The sequence below is a fragment of the Adelges cooleyi genome, unplaced genomic scaffold, assembly GCF_023614345.1.
Source record: "Adelges cooleyi isolate 19-005CV unplaced genomic scaffold, UGA_ACOO_1.1 ACOO_flye_CR_arks_rails_tigmint_CR_PRNA_381, whole genome shotgun sequence".
Taxonomy (NCBI): domain Eukaryota; kingdom Metazoa; phylum Arthropoda; class Insecta; order Hemiptera; family Adelgidae; genus Adelges; species Adelges cooleyi.
Genome location: NW_026096058.1, coordinates 2,091,981 through 2,116,509, shown reverse-complemented (window position 1 = coordinate 2,116,509; position 24,529 = coordinate 2,091,981). Strand labels below are relative to the sequence as shown.

Here is a 24,529-nt window from a genome sequence, read left to right as displayed (position 1 = left end):
GGCGCAATACGTTAGGTATTTATCATGAAATTTAACAATATTAAAATTAAAAACTAGAGATTCTCACGAATCGGACCCGTAGCAACAATAATGAAAACAAGTTGTTTCTATGGCGCTAAATCAAATGTAACTAGTTATAATTCAAAGAAAGTCCGAGTGCATATAAAAAGTAATCTCAATTATTAACAACAACAAAATTTGTATTTAATGTAGGTTTTATAACGCGAACTGCAGGACAACGCCGAAAATTTTCTAGACAGATTTGTGATAATGTGTGTTTGTATGATAACGAGTGTGATAACGACTCGGGTGGAGGTAATCTTTCGCGCGTTTTCTGTGGCAAACAGATCAAATTCCCAGCTTCGGTTTCGAATCTTATTGTAAATTTACCTTCATCGTCATTCTATAACATGTATTAATGCGTTTACCTAAGTCTATATTCGTTGTGGAAACAGCTTTCGCCGACTTGTAAAATTACTATTTAACATTATAATTATTACAAAAAAAAAAAATTATTTCTGTATTATCTTTTTCTGTACATTTTTTTATATAATGCAATTAGGTACCACGATACGGTATTATTATTCGGGAAGACAGAGAGAGACGCTTAATAACTACTTAACAATTTTACGTTTTGGTAATTTGAGTTTGTTTTTTTATTTCTGTAGGCTGACGGTTTGGACATTCATCAACTTGATTACAGTTTGCTTATTATGTTATTTTTTTTTAGTGTTCCCATTTGATTGACACGTTTGTATTGAAAATACAAGTAACGCCGTCTTGGTGGTAGATGATGTTGTGAGTCTACGGACAATTTCTTTGCCGACGGTGACGTAGTCGGTGGTCCTACGTATCGTTTGAAGTTATTTTGACGGTATATCTGATTAATCGGTTTTAATCAGGGGTTTTTATGTAAGATATTACTATGTAATTTTGTATAAACTATAAAAGAGTTTTTATTAGAATGGACTGTGCAGTACATTGATGTATAACCTTACCACAACTTGAATGAATACATTTTTGACGTTTAATTAATCTGTGACTCTTACATTACCTATAGATGTTTAAACTAAGGCATGGTTGGCACAAGAGAAAAGACTCATGAAGTTTTTTAATAATAGTTCTGATAGTGTTGCTATCACAATTAAATGTAATGTTTCATACTGCCCAATAATTACTTTATGCCATAAGTACGTACTGTATAGTTTGCAATCAAAATAAAAGGCCAAAAAAATAAATAATCAATTTTGAAACCAATTTTTACTTATAAGATTTTATTAATACAAAATAATATTATAAGTGAGTACCACGATATTTTCAGCATAACATTACTAAAAGCAATAATATTTTGTCAAAAATCATTTGATTTTACTCTCTTGCTCTGTCAACTAGATGCCATGTTTTTTTTTTCTGTGTCATATCTTACACAATGAAGTTCTCCCAAAGTAACAACAAAACGGTATATAAAAAATATAGTATTACAAATATATACCATAGGACTTAAGAGCAATATCATTAAAAGTAATCATATGACAAAATTCATCTGTTTGCTCTCCTGCCCTGTCCACTAATTGCCATTGATTTTTTCCTCTGTCATATCGTTCACAATGAAATATTCCTCCATTATTCATAAACACGAATAAGTCGTTTTTCATGACACCAACACCTGCATTTTATAATATTTATGAGTAAAAAAATGTATTATATTTTATATACTTGATTAAATATATACAGACTTGAGCAATCTCCATAGCAAACCATGTTCACGTTAGGCATTTCGTTCCATTTGAAATGTTGTAAATCAAACTTAAAAACTCGTCGACGGCATGCATTAGAACCACCAATGAGATAAATGACGTTATCAATTCTTGATATACTCATGCTAAAATTACATACCGGCATAGGATCGAGTTGTTTCCAGCGTTTCTTTTCAAAATCATAGTACTCTACAGTTGCAAGAGAACTACAATAACGTTCAGTACGTCCACCAAACTACAAAAAACAATAAAACTTGAATCAAATTCTTACAAACCATAATTATTTGTGAAATGAATATTTTACAATCATTTTTCATACAAATTAATAAAATATAAGTAGAAACTTGTTTTGTAGTTAGGCATGGTGTTTATGGTTAAATGGTTTTTTACTTACAACGTATAATTTATTATTAAATACTACAGCACTGCACAAGGCTCGAGCAGTGAGCATCGGTTCAGTAATTTCCGTCCATACTTTTGAATTTGTATCATAGTATTCTACAGAAGTCAAACAATTGTGATTTGAGTCATCATAGCCTCCAACCTTTATCGTAAAAAAAAAAATAATTTTCTTGTAAACAAGGTGTATTCGTTATGTTAACTACAATCAAATTAATACGTACAACATATATGTACTGCTTGTAAGTGCAAACAGCAAAATTTGTTCGTGGTTGATTCAATGGCCATGTAGAAACCCATTGTTTTGATTTTAACTTAAGATCAAGCTCATCTATAAGATTGGTCAATTCACCAGACTCGTTTAAACCACCAATGGCAAGTATTATCCCATTTTCAGAGACTACCATCGTTGCGGCTTTACGGGGAGGCAAAAAATGTAAATGTTCGCTTGATTTTCATCTTAGGTCATTATCGTTTCCATATACTTTACATAGGAACCCCCACCGTTTGAATGACCGTAATTGCAAAAATAATCTGAATACACATATATACAAATGTAAGTTGATACAAGCACATAACTAGTGCACTTATTGTGTACCATGTATAACATGTAAAAATCTAGTTTTAAAATGTCTACATACATTTGATGCTTCAATTTGAGTACATCTCCCTTGAGTATATGATGGTTTTGAATTTATGTAAGTATTAATGATATTTTCTAACATGCCTGTCTTAACTGGAAAAGCATAACAGTAATAATATTTATTCAAAAGACACATCATCAATATATTTCACCTATAGGCACTATTGTATATACAAACAGAGGGCACAATTTAGATTCAATGTTGCCCCGATTGGAAAATCAACAATACATACTTACCATCATTATTATTTCTCACTAATGGTTCATTATAAATCCTTTGTAGTCCTTTTTTTGAAATTAAAGGTAAACGTAAAAATTTTATAAGAAACGGTAACAAGTCATTACGTTCGTCTGTATTAAAGCGTATCCAACCAATGATAAAATCAAAAATCTAAAATAAACTCATAAATTATTATTAAATAATTGTAATAGAAGCAACGTTAAAATAAGTAATTTTTTTTTAAGTTTCAACAAATATACCTTTTCCTCAGAATCAATTACTAAATCATCATGTGCAATAAACTCAATAATATCATCAAACTCAAATTCATAAAGTGTTTCTAATGCTTGATCCAAATTCACGATTATACTAAAAAAACTATGTTTTATTATTTGATTATTAAAAAAAAAATGTAGCGATCATACATCGCACCTGATTACTCACGTGAAATGCTTTAAAAAGTATGGCAAACAAAAATTGTAAATCTTTTCGTCTGATATTAATTTGGAAGTTTTCATAAAACTAACACAATTTGTAGGATTTATGTTTTCTTTAATATATTCAAAACATAACTCTTTTACATATTTCAGACCATACATATCAGCAGCCATAAACAGTTTCTAAAAAATTGATTAACAAGTAATTAAAAATAGAATAATATTTTATAAATTGTATATACTATTGCATATATACTGCCTCACAATTTTTTTCTTTAATATCCAGTTTACAAGTATATGCAAATTTGACCACCAATTCTAAAATTTCGGAATCTATTTCTTTTATAAGAATCTCATTTTCGTTTTTTTCTTTAAACTGTCCGCTAAACATCAAATAAAAAAAATGACTCGCAGAAGCCAATATATTTCTGTGTGCTTCAATTTTTAAGCCTTCATCGGTAATTAATGTTACATCACAAAATTTGTGGTCCCTAGAAAAAACGTATCCGTATAAATGTATATATTTTCGTTAGTAGTCAAGCGAAAAATTTAGACCACATTGTATAAAAACTAAGGGTGGGACAATTCTAGAACTGATACTCAATATCGGACCATAATAATCAATGGTAAGTATTATGTAGTATTTGTTTTAGCGGGTATCGTTTTTTTTTTAATATCAATTCACGGTTTTTGCAAAAAAATTTTAACTTTTTCATATACCTGCAACATATATCGGAATAACTGCTATTGGTAAAAAGTGGTATCGATCCATCCTTAATAAAAACAATATATTTTAAAAATTTAAAAATTAATTCCTTATTAAACCCTAAGAGATATTGAGTGGTCTGCAATAAAATGATCACTAAGTAAAAAGTGCATACCTACACCCTAGGACTATTTGGTCTACACAGATTATTTGAAAGGGCACAATAAAAATAGAAACATTATTCGGTAATAAATAATACTTGTACAAAACTTATAATTAATGACTTACTCATAGAATTGGTACATTTTTTCAAAATGTTCTTGCATAATAACTTCCATAGTTGTTTAGCTTGTATTACAGTATAGATTATATATGTACCTTTTCTAATTAACAAATTTTAAAATTAGGTTACCTAAAACATACATAAGATATAGTAATTTTCATTCGGTAATCATTCAGTAAATTACTCAGAATCAAAAAAATAATTTTATATTTTCTAAAATAACAAATTAGGTTAGCAATGAAAAAAGAAGAATATCCTAAATGAAAAAGTCCAATAGACTATAATTTGATGTTAAACATCCCGTAACCTAACCATAATCTAACCTGCTAATAATTGACATTTATGAGGTTTATGTAGGGACTTATGAGTTTATAATTGATGAAATTTAAACTACATTACTTGATACTTATTTCAGTTAATTACCCTAGTTATTTAAAGGATAGTTATTATAATTACTCATTAACCATTGTACAGCTAAAAGCCGTTGAAGTATAATAACACGAGCTGATACGTCCATCCTTGACAATTAAATACATTCAAATTGTATAATTAATATAGAAACTAATGAAAAAAATAAATAATCGTACCATAATAATATTATATATTATTCAGAATTATTAGAATAAATAATAATTTATTTTATCAGGTAAAATTATATCACATTACAATAATCAAAACTGTTTTATCACAATATTTAAATAAGGCCTTGTGGTGGTTGAACCTAGTTAGTGATAAGGAAAAATATACTATAGGATGGCTTGGGAACCATTGACAGCTTGCCCAGCTTGCCTCGTAGCTCGATGTGCGACCTGTCCAGTCTCTATCTACAGCTCTGGACAGAGTAATCTATTCCATGACAAAAATATACATTTTTTAGGTTTATTCTGTGTTTACTGTTTACACTTTTTATATATTATGCATAAATGGTGATGTGTCTTGACTCTTGATGACGTTTTTATGTCTCATCCAAATTGACCCTGTTGTAAAGTTGCGATTATTGTGAGTTTATTTATACAAATCGTCATTATTATAAGGCGCCATCTAAATAAAATGTATTTTTCTAACAACATGATGTGATAGACATTTTGGATTTCTGCTACGATGGGCACTGAAGGGTTATAGTGTACAACGTTTATTTAAAAATGTAATTAGTAATCAACAGTTACGGGTTTGGTATGGATTTTTTAAAACAGTTTAAATTATTTACTTACATTCATTTTGATCTTATAGAGAGAGAGAGTGCTATCAACAGCCATAGGGATGATAATGGTTAGTGAAACACCGAATCTGTCTATCAGTGAATGTTTTGTTAATTGTGAGTTCTGTTTACAATTTTACTACATTTACCTAGAGAATGAATCTGGGGGCCGACCCAATTTCAAACATTCAGTCTGAGCCCTTCGTGTTCATTGTAGAAATAGTTCAACCATAGACATATATATATCTAGTTAATATGTATGTCTACGAATGTTGTTATCGTCTACTCATTTAGTATTTTAAAGTTGTTATAAAAAATTGTTAAGTAGTTATTATTTGTATGTTTACAAGTATATATTTTTCTTTTTTAACAAATATAATCGGTTTCTCATTAAAAAAGAAGATTTTTATTTAATTTACTCAGCGCCAAGCGTGAAAGTGCCAAAACACTCAGTGACCTATAGAGGGGCGGGTAGGGGTCAAGTAATTGCTTCATTAGTAACTGTGTAGTGTGAATTATTTATTTAATTATCCTTTGATATTGAAAAAAAAGAGGGAGTCTGTATACTAACCAAGTACCATTAAAAGTTGTGTAGGAAAATGGTTACGACCAAGTTTTTATTGTTTGTGTTTGTTAGAAGACTATTGTATTTTTAAAATAATCTGCATTATTTTTAATCAGCTATAACCAAATAAGCTTTTACAATTTTAATCATGTTGTACTATTACGGTACAAGGGAAAAACTGCTTATGATGATCTGATTCTCTGGTCCTTATTTGGCTCTGTTTTTCCGAAATGTGCCTCCACTCATGTTTCATTTATATGTGTTTAAACTTAGAGTATAGTAATTTTATAAGATTAATCATGAGTTTTTTGTACTAATTTTTCAAAATATGCTTTGTTTTTTAGAGTTGAGAATCTAGCTAAGAATCATATTTGAAATGGATGATTATAATCATAGGATCACGGTCAAATTAGATGAGGACATTAAGGATGTAGAAGAGCAGCTTTCTGAAATCTCAAAGAAAAAATCAAGATCTAATGCCATTGAAAAATCTACTGACGTTCCTTGTCCAACAACCCACCACGATCGTCAAACTACAACCAATGGAGATGCATATAAGTAATGTGATTTAATTGTTTTATCAAATAGAAATATTTTAAATACATTTTGTTTAAAAAATAACAAGAACATAATTGAGTTATAAAAAGGAATTCCAAGGCGTTTTAATGTTGTGCTGTTAGTGTTAACACCATTTATATGTGTTTTTCCTTTTTTTTTTTTTTTATAATAGTTCATAAACTAGAATAGTTTAGTCCGGACGAAACCCAATTATAAAATATTAATTTGTAACTGAACAACCAAGCCCGGACCAAAATTAGGTTCACCTGGATAGCCTTGATTAGAGGATTTTTTTAGAATCATGGGGGCCAGACTTAAATAAATTGTTATGAAGCCCATACTACACGCTGGGCTACGATAACAACTATTTTTTTTTTTTATCTCCCAAGGGAATGTATTACTAAATAATTACACACACACACATTAATAATATAAATTACTAAAAGTTATATCAAGTGTAAAATTTATACCTACACTAAATCATAAAACAACATATTATTATCAAATAATCTAGTAATGTATAATAATCATAATTTAAATTGTTAGTAGTCCCGGTAAATAATTTGTCTGTGTTGGTTTAGAATTTTAATATCCATACCTTACCATGGCCAAGTTTAGATTTTTACAATTTACATTTTTCAGACTAAAAAAAATATTTTAAGTGTGGGTCTGGTTTAAAAAAAATGTTTATGTTTAAGACTTGAAAAAGAAGTAGACGAGCCCAGAAATAGATATAAAAATCATAATATGATGCGATATTATTGTATCAATATTTCCTTATTTTAATGCCTGTCATCAATTAGAGTTATTTTTTAAATACCAATTTAACAGTCTGGCCTCCGTGACTTAAATAAATTGTTATTAGGCCAATAGCACACACCTGGCTACGATAACAACTATTTTTTTTGTGTCTTACTAGGTATTACTAATTATGTAAAATAATCATAATTTAAATTGTTAGTAGTCCCTGAAAATAATTTGTCTGTGTTGGTTTAGAATAAAATAATAACAATAACATACTAACTTAATAAAACTATAAAGTTTTTTAAATTATTATGTTAGTTAAGTTTTCCTCCTAACTTTTAAAAATGTGCTTTGTTTATTAGATTTAAAGTTGACGAGCTCAGCATTAAAATTGAAGTAGAAGAAGAAAATGAACAGTCGGAATGGCAACAAAATACAATCGATGGGAATGCATACAAGTAATACAATTTATAAAATACAATATTTTAAATAAGTAGCAATGTGTGACCACGGTTTAAACCCTAATGTATCAATATGTCCTTATTGTGAAGCTTTACCTTACCACCAAAAACTACAGTTATTTTGCATATACTAATTTATTAAACTTTTGGTGTGACTGATAGCGTCTAGAACATAATTCTGTGTTGGTGTCTTTTGCTCATGCCAGATGTTCTCTGTTCCTTATTTTGAGCCTAACCAATTGAACTGTTTTTTTTTTAGGTTTGGAGAAATATGCAAAGAAACGTTGGTCAAAGTTGAAGTAGACAATGTACATGGAAATATTTTTGAATCCGTAATAGAGACTGAAAAAAATTGGCTTTTGGATGTCCCAGCAACCACCAACAATTTGAACGAAATAAAGTCATTTATCTGCGAATTTTGTAAAAAGACTTTTAAAACAAAAAAGAAAGTGGCCCAACACATATCTCAATCACACTCCCAAATCCATAAGAATTTGTCATCTAAATCCAAGATCACACAACACCGACGACGCCTGCACACTGCTAAAAAGCCTCTTAAATGTGACTTATGCCTAAAGTCCTTTTCTGTAAAATCCCACCTCACAGAACATAAACAATTGCACACTAGTAAGAAGCCCTACAAATGTGACTTATGCCTTAAGTCCTTTACTTTAAAACACCACCTCACACAACACAAACGTGTTCACACTGGTGAAAAGCCCTACAAATGTGATGTGTGTTCAAAGTCTTTTTCTGATGGATCATCTTTTATAAGACATACACGCTTGCATACTGGCATAAAACCGTACAAATGTGATGTGTGTTTAAAGTGTTTTAATGAAAGCGGCCACCTCAATACACACAAGCGCGTGCACACTGGTGAAAAGCCCTACAAATGTGACGTGTGCTCCAAGTCATATTCTCATTTATCGACACTCACAAAACACAAACGCGTGCACACTGGAGAAAAAAACTACAAATGTGACGTATGTTCCAAGTCTTTTTCTGGAAAACCTCAGCTCACACAACACGTACGCGTGCACACTGGTGTAAAGCCCTACAAATGCGATCTGTGCTTAAAGTCATTTGCTCAGTTGTCGGCACTTACTATACATAAACGAGTGCACACTGGTGAAAAGCCCTACAAATGTGATGTGTGTTTAAAGTGTTTTTCTGAAAAAGGCCACCTCAACACTCACAAGCGCGTGCACACTGGAGAAAAGCCCTACAAGTGTGACATGTGCTCCAAGTCATTTTCTGTAAGTAACAACTTAACAAAGCACAAGCGCTTGCACACCGGTGAAAAACCATATAAATGTGATGTCTGTTTAAAGTCATTTCATGAAAAAAGCGATTTGATAAAACATATACGAGTGCACACTGGAGAAAAGCCCTACAAGTGTGATGTATGCTCGAAGTCATTTTCTGAAAATCCCCAACTCACACAACACTTACGCGTGCACACCGGTGAAAAGCCATATAAATGTGAAGTTTGCTCTATGTGTTTTTCTTCTAAAAGCAATCTAGTAAAACACAAACGCGTACACACCGGTGAAAAGCCATATAAATGTGAAGTTTGCTCCATGTGTTTTTCTTCTAAAAACAACCTAATAGTACACAAACGAGTGCACACTGGAGAAAAGCTCTTCAAATGTGATGTATGCTTAAAGTTATTTGCTCAAAAATCCGACCTCATCAGACATAAATACATGCACACAGGTGAAAAGCTGTACAAATGTGCAGTGTGCTTAAAGTCATTTACTCGACACTCAACGCTGAGATTACACAAATGTACAAGCAAGTGAATAATGTTTTTGTGATGTGTGTGTTAGGCTACAACAGCAGATACACACTTGCTAGAAGCTCAGTCAGTAAGATAAAATATTTTATTTATGTGTAAAAACTGATTAACTACACAGCATTATTATTTTTTTTTTTTTTTTGTGATTGTTTGAAATGTATTATTTATATTTTCAAGTTATATTATAATTTGACATTTTTTAAATATTTGTATTTCTGTTTTAATATTGTTTTTTAATGTTTTAATTTGTTATAAAAAATTTAACTATTTGTTATGTAGCATTAACATTGGTATTATGTTGATGTGACAACGTCTTAATTTACAGGCTTACCGCCCTACACCCGCAAATAGTAAGCGTTAAGAAATTTTTTTGTGGTTCTTGGCAAATTAATGATGGTAGATTTGAGATTCTGGTAACTTTAGCTACCTTAAGTCTAAGGTAAATGCCACAATGTTAAAATTGTTTGCTATCGGTCTATTTAGGGAGTGAAATTGGTGGAAATGTGTTTATTATGCAGCAAAATTCTACTTGATTGTAATATTTAATAAAATAGTTATAATTGTAATTTAATCTACTTATCATAGAGTTCAATATAGGTAATTTTTTACATGTATTTTATCTACTTTTTAGGATGCCAGCTAATACTTTCAGATTATATACAATTTAATTTTTATTTTTAACAAAATTTATGTACACTGTATTAGCAAATTGAAAAAAATTCAGCCCAAAGATTATAGGTATGTAAATAACCATAAAGTAAAACAAATTATTATATAAACTTTGCTTTGAAACTGTTAAGAAATAAACTAAATATATATAATATAAAACTTAAAGGTATGAAAAAAATATATTTGTTACAATTTTGTTTTTAATGTATCCACTTTTGTAAGCTCTGGTGGAATCAGTTGACATTGACTATTTATTCAAAAATTTCCATTGAACAATTTTTAGTGGTTAGATGAAATTACTCTTTTACATTAGAATCTATAATATAAAAGTGACCAAAGAATTAAATGGTTCATTTATGGTTATATATCAACGAAAAATAAGTGAATGCTCTCAGTTTGATAGTCTACATATTACACTTATGGCTTTACACATAAAAGGGCTTGCTTCCCCGAGGAGTTGAACAAAAGTTATTAAAAAAGAAATCCGAGTTTCATAAATTAGCTAATTTTCAGTCAAACGGAATTCCGACATATACTACTGGTCTGGAAGCGAATCTTCACAAGTGTGTAATCTTATTTCATGGCTTATTTTACATGTATACGTTTTTTCGATAAAGAAATATCTATTTATTTTATCAAGGACGAAATCGCATCAGCAGCTATGCATGCTGTGCAACTGGATGACGCTCTCGGGGGTGCACCGGTTCAGCATAAAGAAACTCATGATCACGAGAGCCATGCGTTTTTGTCTCTTTTTTTTTACCTTGTAATTATACTCCAAAATATTGGGTACAACCAATGCCTACCTAAAATAATGCTCATTAATTCTCTTCTCGTTTTAGCTATACGTTATTTGCCCGGTGGTGTGGCTTCGGGATTCCACCATACGGAAATCAATCCTGGCGGCGAGAAAAAACTGTATCAAATCATAGTCAAAAAGAACGTTCGAGTCAGGCAAGTAGCTCCAAACGTGTCGGCGATGAATCAAGGCGACTGCTTTATTTTGGACACCGGTAAGGAAATTTACTTGTACGTTGGACCACGAGCAAACGGAACATAGCGACTCAAAGCCATCAGCGTTGCTAATCAAATTGGAGATCAAGATCATCTGGGAAGAGCCAAAATAAATATCGTTGGTAAGTCCAATAGTTGTTTGGCTCCATAAAGTACACCTTTCGCGGTTAAAAATTTAGTTAAGCCAATAAATATATATATATATATATATATAATTTATTTTGTAGACGGATCTAGCACGCCAGAAGTAAGCGACTTGTTCTTTGAGCAATTGGGTTCAGGATCGGCCGACCAAGTAGCACCGGCTGTCGATGACGATGTAGAATTTGAAAAGAAAGAAGCTGTTAGTGTGTTAGAAAATATATTTAAAATTAAACCTATATAGTTTATACTCATTTACAATATTATTGATTAGACAACACCGGTTTTGTACAAAATAACCGACTCACAAGGTGGACAAATTTCATCAGAAAGAGTCAATGAAAAACCACTTCTCCGATCTCACTTGGAAACCGATGTTAGTACGGCGTACACGGAAAAAAGTACTTCCGAATATTAAAAACTCATATTTTCAAGCGCCTATGAGTTAATTACTTTTAGGAAATACATAATTTTAGTGGTCCATTAGTTTAAGTCTCTTTACGGTAATGCATACATTTTCATTGATTTTAATTACAACGTTTGATGAAATTAAAAAAAAAGTATATATTTTTTAAACTAATATTTAAACTGCAGTTATCAATCTTCTTTTCATTAGTTCGTTATCATAGATATATTTATTCAAGATAACAACGTTGTGATTACAGTTTTCTGTTAACAATAATTTACTACTTAGTACTTATTATCTCATTACCTATCGGCTATAGTTTAAATAGGTACTAAAAATATGTCGAATGTGTTGTGGCTTTTAGGATTCTTTCTATTATATTGTCAATTGCAGTGATTAACACTAGTCAATAAAAATATTATCCCACAATATTTTTTATTCTGACAAGTCAAGTAGTGTAACCAACGAGTAACTCCACTTTGGAGTAAAATAAAATGGTAAAGCCTTCTATTTACTTTTGAAAGTAGTACATTACAATACTCAAACTATTTTTATACTTTAAATTACCTTTATAAATTAATAAAAAAACGTAAAACCTCTTAGGTTGTATAATTATTTCTTTGTGTAAGATTTACTACAATAATATAATTAAGTATAGAGCAGTTAATGACTACTAGCTACTGGAAGTAATGTGTTTATACTATAGTCATAGTTGGACAATTATTATTCAAATAATTAACTTCTATATCTAATATTTACTATTATAAAGGTAAATTTGTAATAGTTTTCATTATTGTTTACAGCTTATTGGCCTAGCTATGATATCTTTAATTTGTATTATGTTAGTTATATACTGTATACACAAAGAGATTGGTACTATAATATGTTATTTAATTAAAATATTTAAAAAAAGATTTTAATACATTAAATGTATTTCCAGCTTAATAATAAAATTCCAAATGAATATTGAATACCTAACGGAGTCTAAACAAGATCACATTTATTCGAAAAATGTTTATCCTAACCAAATTGTCTAACTCTGTTATACAACTAATAATTAATAAATTCTATAATAAATGTATGTGATCAATGTCTAATATATATTCTATGAGTTTAAATAGCTTCAGTTACCTACTATTTCAAACAAGAGGTATTATCAAGTGTGAATTTCTAACACTAATTGCTTACCTTACAAATGCTACTCATTTAATTGAGTCGGCGTGTAATTTTAGCAAGGTTTTTAGTACTCTAAGTATAATGATGTATAAAATGTAAGCGCGATTTTATTATGATAATTATGATAATATTTGCTAAAACAACATTATTTTCCCCTGCTTGTATGATATAATTTACAGATTTTTATAATATTGGCTGTGGTTTTTCTATTTGAATTTGTTCAATACTGTGATGTAGCTTAATTAATTCTTAGATTTGTATTACAATGTACGTAGACATATATTTAGTGGCATATATTATATATAATAGCCATATATTAAATTTGTCAGTCTATTCACGTCTACGATGGTAAACAATAAAATATATTACAATTTATAGGGTCTGTTTTTGTGTATGTGACACGCCGCATTGTATGTTATACGAAATTAAATACATGCAATATGAAATTGCAATTTGCAGTCATAAATTTAAGCGCGTTGTTTCGTGAGAGTGGATTTGGAAATAATGCGTTTTAATAAAATACAGTTTTAAATTTCGACTTGTTCGAAATCTTTTAATATTAAAACACCAAACACGAGGCCGCCACGGACGTGACTGTAATATCAAATTACATTTTCTAGAACCCGGTATACCTGTTGAAATGAAACCCAACCTAACCGGTTTTCCCCCAGCCGTTTAGTAAAATATAATGTGCCCCTAACCGTAAACATACATGTTTATATAATGGTTAAATACCAATCTATTGGTTTGGTCGTTTTGTTGTGATATGTGTGTAACATGGCGGGGAAAGGTACAACGCACACCCGACGGCTGAAACATCTGTTCACTTTACTTCTTCACTGCAGGTATGACATTCGTAGCGTAGACTGTTAACATTCCAATACATTAAATATAATATTATTACTCTAGTTCGTATTGTGCGACCCGACTGGTTTAATTCTTTTTGCCACAAAGCCTACACACCAGATCACCCACGACATCGGTGAGTAAGAATTTAAATTATTTTATGTACAGTCCTAGAATGGCCATTAAAAATAAATTAAAAAATTTATTTTTGCGGTACCCACTAAATCGGTTCTAGTGCTCATAAAAATGAGCTATACTAAATTTGAGATTTTTTCGTCAACTTTGACTTAACCCGTGGCTTTAATTTAAAAAAAAAAAGCTTGACTTGTCGCTATCTCTGTTGGTCAACCCACAAATATGGATGTGTAACTTCTGAATGTTAAATGTTTTTATAGTATTCTACGTTGTAACATATATAAGAAGAAAAACTTTTTTTTTTAATCCAATAAAGAAATAATTTTTTTTTAAAAGAAGTTATTTTAATTTGTTTATTGAGGTTATATATTTTATTAATATTTACAGCGATTTTATCAACAGATAGTTAATCAGCCGATAGTAAAACCATTGAGTATATACTCTATGGTAAAACATATTATAAGGATTCTTTCTATTATATTGCCAATTGCAGTGACCAACACTAGACAATAAAAATATTATCCCACAATATTTTTTATTCTGACAAGTCAAGTAGTGTAACCAACGAGTAACTCCACTTTGGAGTAAAATAAAGTGGTTAAGCCTTCTATTTACTTTTGAAAGTAGTGCATTAAATAATACTAAACTATTTTTATACTTTAAACTTCACGAAATACTCCATAAACCTTAATTTTTCGAGTATGACCTTTACAAATTACTAAAAAAAAAACGTAAAACCGTTTAGATTGTAAAATTGTTTCGTTGTTTAAGATTTCCTACAGTAATATTTATACTTATAGTAATGTAGTGTAATGTTTAGTAATGTTTATACTTTATACTATGATCATAGTTGGACAATAATTATTCAAATAATTAATTTCTATATCTAATATTTACTATTATAAAGGTAAATTTGTAATAGTTTTCATTATTGTTTGTAGCTTATTGGCCTAGCCAGCGAATAATAGGCCGTTATTTTTACCATTCATTATTTTTTTAACTTTATTTTTTTTAAATAATTTCGCTGTATTTTTTTATATCACTTTAAAATATATTTGTTTTCATTACCTATACATAATTTTTAAAAATGATTTTTGCTATTTCTATTTCTACTGTTTTTTTTTTTTACTAAGTTTGTAGAACTCAATTGTTGCAAAGCACGCCTTCGCACCTGCGTGTCTTGTGTTATCTGTATTGATGTATATTTGTACACCCACATTGAAAAGAGTAACCATTTTTTCTATTTAATCATAACTGTTTTTTAAAAGGGTTGTTATTACTCTACTTTATCGTGAAAGTAATTTTAAAAAATATTATAAAGATTTGTAAAATTATAAAGTTGTTTATTGCACTGTTTTGGGATTATTTGTGAACAATACTGACACATAGCAACTATAAAATATAAGGCGTTTATTCGATAATATCTATCTAGTAATATCTTCTAATCTTATCTACTAATAATTATATCTTAATATTATTCGGGTTAATATAGTTTAGGTTAATTATTTAATCACGAGGTACATCTTCAAAAGTAAATTAATTAATTTTGGCGATGAATATTCTAAAAGGTATATATTTTTTTTAACAAATATATTTTCTTTTTTTGACAAAAAATGATCTTTCTTTGCAGAAAATAAAGATTAATAAAAATTGTAATATTTTGTAAAAATTTGCAAACAAAGTTTAATACTTTGTAATATTTTATAGTGACTATTTTATTTTTTATTTGTGTTAGTTAGATTAGGATTTTATTTTTAAGAGAGTATGCATTATTTTTTTACTAATAGTATACTTAGTAAATCTTCTAAAATTTTAATTGTGGTCCTCTATTACAAGACGAGTGGCAAATAGCTTCTAAGGATTAGATTTTCAGTTCAAACCTATAGGCCTGTTTTTTGGAATTACTTTCCCAAAAAGTCTTCCTTCTTTAATGCTACACAAAAATGTGTTCAAACTTTGGCTATATTTTTAAAGACTAATCAAGAGATCTTGTCCTAATGTTTGCTTGTTTTTAGAGTTTCAGTAGTAAAGAACCATCTAAAATCAAAATTGAAATGGATGGTTATAACCTTGAGACCGTGATCAAAATAGAAAATGAGGTTAAGAAAGAGCTATTTACCGAAGCTTTAGTGAAAAACCCTAATCCGAATCCCATTGAAAAATTATTTAATAGTTGTTCGACAGCCTACAAGTATTGCCAAACAACCACCAATGGAGTTGAAAATAAGTATATATGATTTTAAAATTGAAATATATAAATAAATTGAAATGTCTTAAATACATTTTGTTAAAAATTAACAATAACATAATTGAGTAGGAATTCCATGGCGATTTACTAGGCGTTTGTATTTTTTCCTAACTTGGTAAAAAAAAATATTTTTTCTGATAATACAAAACCATAATTGGTAACATGTTGTTAGTGTTAAAATCACTAAAAAACGTACTGTAAATAAATAACAACAATATTGTTCGTACTCCTAAACACTGTGCTTATTAGTTGAATTTTAGAAATGTTTCTAAACAATTTCTAAAAAAAAAAAAAATTATAATTAATTTCAAAGATACATACATTGGTAGAGTTAACATAAAGCGGCAACGAAGAATTCTATTATTTCTAAACTATATTTAAAATTCATAATCTAAAAAAAAATAATATACCGTGGACCAACAAGTCTGTGTTCATTGAAGTCCATACTTCTACATGGTCTAAAAATATTTTATTTTAAAAAAAAGGTTATAACTCTTTCAGTCCTGGCATACTCGTACGAGTAGGCAACATTTAAAAAATCGTCATTAATTTAATCTTTAATTTAGGGACTTAAGGTATTCATAAAAATGATCCTTAATATACTAAGATTCATTAAAACATTATAGAGTTCACCCAAAGGTAACCATTTTATAGTTATTTGAAGTATTATGCTAAAAAGTTTGAAATTTCCATTTTGATAATAAGACACTTTCATTGTGATTACATTTCCCGCTATAACTACTGAACAGGTTATAATAAAAATCTGGGATTTTTATTTCCATGAGTTAACATGTTTATAGAACGTAATAACCATCATTGCTAACTTCAAATATCTTTAATCATATTTTTAATGACAACAAACATTAACCTTATCAAATACTTCTACGAGTAGGTTAGGTAGTAAATGGTGTCTTGATCGAACATACTTCTACGAGTAGATTGGGCAACGCATATGATAACATAATAATATTATGAAGCTTATCATATTATCACGATAAAAATAAAAATAAGAACGTACGTTTTAATTTTAATTATTAAAATGTGATTTATTACAGAATTTAGTAAAAGAAAAAAAGTAATTTTAAGACTGTTAATATTATAATAATTGATTTTCATTGTTATAATTAGTTGTAATTCATGTCATATATCATAATTTATTGTAAACAAAAGTAAAAATATGAAATATTAAAATGTGATTTATTACTATGATCAATAATTTACATCTATACTACCTAACCTAACCTAACCTCCCTAAAAAGTATGTTTGATTTACACCTTTACTACCCGACCTACTCGTAGAAGTATGCTTTATTCACACCCATACTACCTAACCTACTCGTAGAAGTAATTGACTTAAGTCGCTTGTAACTTAGTCAAAAATAAGTTTTGAGATCTAAAACTTCGTAAACATATTATTTAGGTCTAATTGAACATGGGAAAAAATCGTCTATTTTTTTTTCGAGACAAAAAATAATTTGGGACCGAAAGGGATAAAATAAAAAAAAATAAAAAAATGACCGCTCGTATCGTATCGTAGACCTTAATTTGTAGATACCAAATATGATACAATTAGATATTTAGACACTCATTGCTCGTAGCACATATTTTCCATTCAATTTTTTGTGCTTTAAAATATAGTTTTTTGTGATGTTTTTAGTACCATTGAAACGTGCAAAAAAATGATTGCCCAAGTCGATGTAGATATAGTGAACGGATATGTTTTTGAGTCCGTGGTAGAAATCGAGGAAAATAGACTTTTGGATGTGCAAACGACAAACGACAATTTGGACGAAGTACGTAAATTTGTCTGCGATGTATGTAAGAAGTCGTTTAATACTAAAACAAGAATCACACGACACATAACGCATTCACAAAGTTCACACTCGAAAACAAACTTCAAAAATACTTATACGTAAGGCAATGTTTATTTATTAAACTAGATTTTTAAATTGTTTAGTCCTTAAACATAAGCACAATATCATTCTTATTTTACAAATGATAAACTAATTTTCTAAGCAAGAAACAAAATGTAAAAATATTTTTTTCACACGACCTTCCTCCTTAAGATAACTTCCCAGCTATCCCATGTGCGTGTATGTTTTTTATCCGCTGAGATTGGTTATGATATTGTGCTCCGGTCAACTTTTAATTATGCACGACACGAACATGGAATACCTGGGAAATCGCCTTTACTCAATGGTATAATTATTAATATATTAGTTTTTAGTTATGACATATCCTTATAAAGAAGCTACTAAAAAAAAAAAAAAAGTATGACAAATATCTATGATAAAAATTTCTTGAAAATGTAGTATGCATTTTAAAAATTTGCGACTAAACTTCCTGTGAACGTATTTATTTTGCGGAGGCCCTTCATTTATTAAATTTTGTGGGGGCACAGGAGCCGCGTAGGCCCCTCCTAAATCTGGCCCTGAAGACAAAAAAAAACGAGGGATATTCACATAAATTAACAAATTATTTTTTTTTTTAATACAAAATTTCTCCATTAAAAGCATTTTTAATTTTATAGATATAACAATTCAACTGGATTAATTTAATTTCTAAAGCCGAACTTCTTCTGTACAAATCTTTACATTGCCCTAGTTCAAAAATGAATGTATAATAATAATATACAATTGTTGTATACAAATTGTAGTTATAATAATGATAATCACAATGTTTTGTTGTAGTGTCAATGGTACGAGTTTTGAACGCGTGCCCACTGCTGAGAAGCCCTACAAATGTGATGTGTGCCAAAATGCTTTTTCAAATTTATCGGCACTTCGAAGACACCAACGCGTGCACACTGGTGAGAAGCCCTACAAATGTGATGTTTGTCTGAATGCTTTTTCATATTTATCGGCACTTCGAATGCACCAACGCGTACACACCGGTGATAAGCCCTATAAATGTGACGTGTGTTTAGAGGCATTTTCTCAAAAAGGCAACCTCTCAATACACAAACGCATTCACACTGGTGAGAAGCCCTACAAATGTGATGTTTGTCTGAATGCTTTTTCAAATTTATCGGCACTTCGAACACACCAACGCGTGCACACTGGTGAGAAGCCCTACAAATGTGATGTTTGTCTGAATGCTTTTTCAAATTTATCGGCACTTCGAAAACACCAACGCGTGCACACTGGTGAGAAGCCCTACAAATGTGATGTTTGTCTGAATGCTTTTTCAAATTTATCGGCACTTCGAACACACCAACGCGTGCACACTGGTGAGAAGCCCTATAAATGTGACGTGTGTTCAAAGGCATTTTCTCGAAAAGGCAACCTCTCAACACACAAACGCATTCACACTGGTGAGAAGCCCTACACATGTGATGTGTGCCAAAATGCTTTTTCTAATTTATCGGCACTTCGAACACACCAACGCGTGCACACTGGTGAGAAGCCCTACAAATGTGATGTTTGTCTGAATGCTTTTTCAAATTTATCGGCACTTCGAAAACACCAACGCGTGCACACTGGTGAGAAGCCCTACAAATGTGACGTGTGTTTAGAGGCATTTTCTCAAAAAGGCAACCTCTCAATACACAAACGCATTCACACTGGTGAGAAGCCCTACAAATGTGATGTTTGTCTGAATGCTTTTTCAAATTTATCGGCACTTCGAACACACCAACGCGTGCACACTGGTGAGAAGCCCTACAAATGTGATGTTTGTCTGAATGCTTTTTCAAATTTATCGGCACTTCGAAAACACCAACGCGTGCACACTGGTGAGAAGCCCTACAAATGTGATGTTTGTCTGAATGCTTTTTCAAATTTATCGGCACTTCGAACACACCAACGCGTGCACACTGGTGAGAAGCCCTACAAATGTGATGTTTGTCTGAATGCTTTTTCAGATTTATCGGCACTTCGAACACACCAACGCGTGCACACTGGTGAGAAGCCCTACAAATGTGATGTTTGTCTGAATGCTTTTTCAAATTTATCGGCACTTCGAACACACCAACGCGTACACACCGGTGATAAGCCCTATAAATGTGACGTGTGTTCAGAGGCATTTTCTCAAAAAGGCAACCTCTCAATACACAAACGCATTCACACTGGTGAAAAACCTTATAAATGTGATGTGTGTCTAAAGGCTTTTCGTGTTTCGTGGTCACTTAAAACACACAAACTCGTACATACCGGTGAGAAGCCCTACAAATGTGATGTGTGCACAAAGGCATTTTCTCAAACATCTCCCCTCACGCTACACAAACGCGTCCACACTGGTGAAAAGCCCTACAAATGTGACGTGTGCTCAAAGGCATTTTCTGATGGATCAGTTTTTATAACACATACACGCGTGCACACTGGTGAAAAGCAATTTAAATGTAACGTGTGCTCATAGTCATATTCTTATAGCTCAAATCTCAGTTTACATAAACGCGTGCACACTAGAGAAAAACACTAGAATTGTAGCGTTTGTTTGCATCCATTTTCTCAAAAATTCTATCTCACAATACATGAACGATTGAACGCAAGCATGTTACATGTGATCAATTTCACAATATTATTTTGTATTTACTATATTTTTATTTATTCAAAACTTTATATTCGGATCTCACAAACTCGTTCAAGCTCGTTAATATCCCTATAGGTATTTGATATAACGCGCACACGCTTAAAATATTTTTCTAAAAAATCTAACCTTGTGCAACACAGTTGGGTGCACTCTGTTGAAATGCCCAGTCAACAGCTCATAATAATTGTTTATTAATTTGACATACTTTATATTCTTTTCATAATTTTTTAATTTACTACTAAATTATTTTAATCAGATGTCTATGCGATAAAGATAATTGCAAGACTAATTGTAAGATGACCCTACTTTACTCTGCAGACATTTTTTTTAAGACGTTTGTTTGACATGTATTATTTATAGTAAAAATTCAGTTTATCAATATTTTTAAAATAAATATTTTTGTTTTTTAATCGTTTTATATACGGCTTGTCACATTTATTTAGTAGTTACAATAGTCTATTTAATTGAACAAATGTGTTATTAAACTAAAAGTTGATGTCATTTGAATAACAACTTAAGATTAAATAGTGTTAATTGACCTAACAAATAGCTTTAAATGTGATTTTTGCATAGTAAATTCGTCATTGTTTGTACACTGACTTCCTTTAAATTGTACTATAATAAGAAAAGTTGTAGCTTATGAAGAAAAACACATTATTGTTAAGACCTTTATATTTTAAATTACTATAACTTACAGATAATTATTATTCAAGTTTAATAATATGTATTGTAATTATAAGACAATTCAAATTGTACATAAATTGATTTCCTTGCCCATGCTTTTTTAATAAAAACATTTAGGTAAGATAAGCCGTTAGAGTAAATGTTAAGAAGAAATCTATGAACATTGTAAAGTGATATGACATTTTCGTCTACCATCTTAATACTATCTTAGCATTTTTAGATTCAAACAACTTGTCACTTTTTATACTTTGTGATTAAAATATGTCAATGATTCAATAGTTAATCATCTATTATATTTGAGATATTTACTTAAATAAAAAGGAAATTTCAATTGTTTAATATAATAACATGTTATATTCCAACTATAATTATTAACCATAACATTTAATGTTTATTTTCATACTTTATGAAATTAAAACTTAAAGTAAAAAATTCTAATGTATTTTTTTAAAAGAATTATGAAAATCAATAGAAGAAGTCCAACGTGATTGTGTAGTCCGCTAATTCCTTACAACACAGACTGTTTGTGCCATGATTAAAATTTTTTTTTTTCACTTTTATATCCCACGTAATATAGAACCCCTTATGTATTTAATTAAAAGTTGAGCGATATGGTTTTATTCTGCGCCATAACAGTTTTCTAAAAATTTGAAAAATGTCCTGGCTGACCAACCACATTGGTGTTAGATTGCTTCTTTTTAATAAAAAAAAAACCTAGGATGGATAAAAAGCCATAAAACCATCGGTAATAATAAAAAATTATTAATGTTTTTTTAAATGTTAAAAACTTAAAATAATATAACTAGATCGTTGTTAAAGACGTTGGTTGTTTTGATATATTTCTTGTTTACTGCAATGGCGTATGACTATCAGGTAACTGTTCAAACAAGCGTACAAAACATCACATCAAAATATTATGTTTTCTTTTTATTTCAATAAATAACACTTAAACTGTGTTTTCCATACAGTACCGTGCAAGGAAAAAAAAAAAATTTTTTCGCAATGACAACGATAAAACCATATAATATCTTCAAAAGGGTTTTAAATGAATACAAAAATAAAACAGTAAAATTATTGACGACCGGATGTGGACATTTTTAGGTGCCTATGTTTTTTTTCGCCAAAAAAGTTTTCTGAGAATTTGAAAAATGAACGAGCAATGTCCAAATGAGCATCACCAAATAGTTTAGTTATGTAGCTTTTGAACACAAAAAGGTCAAGCATGCCTTCGTATTTACACCCACCCGAATCGCTTACTTCAATTCCATGCAGTTTTGCCAACTTGAGCAATGTCGCCCTTCTCTCGCTTTTGTAAGACAGATTTAAACCAGCACTTGAAATTACTGTTGATGGAGCATTATTGTATAATACTTTCTTGCATTTTTCCAATATGTTCTTAATTCCGTTTTCGTTGTCGATATTCTTGTTTGCATCACTAAATGCAACATGCTGTTTCGAATCGAAAATTCTGATGACGAGTTTTAATTCTTCGTCGTCGTCCATTTTTAAAAAACAGACAATATCTTTCAAGTAATTCAGCATCGTTGTGTTACTCCGTGAAACACATTCAGCCAGTACCTTCGTTGATTGGTTTCCGATGTGAGGCAACGTCGATTGCACGTCTAGTACATATTTCATGACATTATTGGCAATTATATACTTCATTAAACTATCAAACATTCCAAGACAATCGACAATTTTTACGAATAATAGTCGAACCGGGTTGGATTCCCTGTAATATTTACAGTCACTATGTATTCTATATATTTCTTCGGCGTCCTATTCATTCTCAAAATTTATCTCCACGAATTGTTTTCCCAACGTGGCTATAATATCGTTGTTCAATGTAATGCGTGGCAAGCGCAAATCGTTTATTGAAAAAAAAACCATTTTGTCGTCGAGGCCAAGAATTTGTTGAATATCATGAACTCGATTTATAGTGTGCTGGATAATATAAACAAGTTTATTTCTCGCGAAGACTTCGTCAGAATTACTGACCATTTGTAATAATTCCTTATAGAAGTCGGGCTTGCTGTGTTCGTGGTTAAACTTGTTATTCGGATGGCAACGGCTGTCAGTGAATTGTGTAAGTAACCCGTAAATGATGTCGTGGTCGTAATGAACAACAGCAGACTTCTTAGCATATGTTTCAGAAGAAATAGTTTTGATGTATTCCAAGTACACATACATCAGCCATAACGGGTCTGAGCAATTTACCGTACCGAGACGTTTAAAAATGAAAAACATTTTTCCAATTTCGTTTTGGAAAATATGCGGATCTTCGGTGATAATATATGCGAATGCTGTCTTCAGAAATGATTCACTCGCTTCGTTTACTAGAACTTTAACCGTCTCCAAGTATTGCCGGAAAGCGAACACATAACTGCACAGCAAATTTTTGTAGACAGTGGCCCTCGCGTCCGTTACCGCACTTTCAGTGACTTTTCTTTGCGATATGAATTCATGCAAAATTTGTGAATTTTTTTTATCTTTGTGCGAGTATCCCGTATCGATTTTCATTAAATCGTTGTACTGAATTGCCATATTGTCATCCGTTCGGTTTGAACCTGTCTCAGCTGTGTCGAAACCGTTTCGAAAAAAAGTAAAAATCATCACAACCATTGGCATGAGAAACATGGTTTACTTGTTTGAAAAAAAAGTTTACAAAATTATAAAAATTTACTATTAGTTTTATATTATAGTACGATTAAATTGAATACACTCAATGTGAAACGTATCCATCCGAGTACAGTAATAAAACGGGAGCACTTCTTTTAATTTTTGTACAACACAAAAAGTTCACAATAAGTTTCTTCTTCATAAATGTGTACAGAATGACAAACTTTTATGATATATTTTTCCAATACCTTTCTCTGTCACACAGTGTCAATATCGAGCATACTTATTT

At 30.5% G+C, this 24,529-nt stretch overlaps 3 protein-coding genes and 1 pseudogene across 12 annotated transcripts; 3 read left to right on the top strand and 1 right to left on the bottom strand.

Moving 5' to 3' along the window:
• Nucleotides 1-924: 924 nt before the first annotated feature.
• Nucleotides 925-5,077, bottom strand: LOC126841409 (kelch-like protein 28). Of its 6 annotated transcripts, none has more exons than XR_007686170.1 (11): nt 4,869-5,077; nt 4,451-4,574; nt 3,721-3,947; nt 3,464-3,639; nt 3,280-3,388; nt 3,037-3,190; nt 2,798-2,892; nt 2,381-2,690; nt 2,152-2,301; nt 1,737-1,992; nt 927-1,666 (listed from the first exon to the last, which is right to left on the bottom strand). XR_007686170.1 is itself a non-coding variant. In XM_050577881.1 (10 exons), the coding sequence occupies exons 7-10, from the start codon at nt 2,561-2,563 to the stop codon at nt 1,479-1,481; spliced, it is 777 nt and encodes a 258-aa protein (XP_050433838.1). In that variant the 5' UTR covers nt 2,564-2,690; nt 2,798-2,892; nt 3,037-3,190; nt 3,280-3,388; nt 3,464-3,639; nt 4,451-4,574; nt 4,910-5,077; the 3' UTR covers nt 928-1,478. The 6 variants fall into 6 exon arrangements, 2 of the variants coding, with proteins under 2 accessions (XP_050433838.1, XP_050433836.1); XR_007686168.1 differs by having other exon boundaries at nt 4,902-5,077; XR_007686169.1 differs by having other exon boundaries at nt 925-1,666; nt 2,798-3,190; nt 4,910-5,077.
• A 179-nt stretch (nt 5,078-5,256) lies between these two features.
• Nucleotides 5,257-10,492, top strand: LOC126841407 (zinc finger protein 678-like). Of its 4 annotated transcripts, none has more exons than XM_050577875.1 (5): nt 5,257-5,589; nt 5,676-5,760; nt 6,553-6,766; nt 7,873-7,968; nt 8,231-10,492. In XM_050577875.1, the coding sequence occupies exons 3-5, from the start codon at nt 6,585-6,587 to the stop codon at nt 9,774-9,776; spliced, it is 1,824 nt and encodes a 607-aa protein (XP_050433832.1). In that variant the 5' UTR covers nt 5,257-5,589; nt 5,676-5,760; nt 6,553-6,584; the 3' UTR covers nt 9,777-10,492. The 4 variants fall into 4 exon arrangements, with proteins under 4 accessions (XP_050433832.1, XP_050433830.1, XP_050433829.1 ...); XM_050577873.1 differs by having other exon boundaries at nt 5,257-5,618; XM_050577872.1 differs by lacking the exon at nt 5,676-5,760 and having other exon boundaries at nt 5,257-5,444.
• A 529-nt stretch (nt 10,493-11,021) lies between these two features.
• Nucleotides 11,022-12,066, top strand: LOC126841448 (actin depolymerising venom protein gelsolin 1-like; annotated as a pseudogene).
• Nucleotides 12,067-14,001: 1,935 nt separating this feature from the next.
• LOC126841406 (zinc finger protein 271-like) lies at nt 14,002-21,910 on the top strand. 2 transcript variants are annotated; one of them, XM_050577871.1, is made up of 5 exons: nt 14,002-14,160; nt 16,175-16,386; nt 18,065-18,319; nt 19,098-19,356; nt 19,693-21,910. In XM_050577871.1, exons 2-5 carry the CDS (start codon nt 16,214-16,216, stop codon nt 20,761-20,763), a joined length of 1,758 nt encoding a protein of 585 aa, XP_050433828.1. In that variant the 5' UTR covers nt 14,002-14,160; nt 16,175-16,213; the 3' UTR covers nt 20,764-21,910. The 2 variants fall into 2 exon arrangements, with proteins under 2 accessions (XP_050433828.1, XP_050433826.1); XM_050577869.1 differs by having other exon boundaries at nt 19,098-21,910.
• Nucleotides 21,911-24,529: the final 2,619 nt, after the last annotated feature.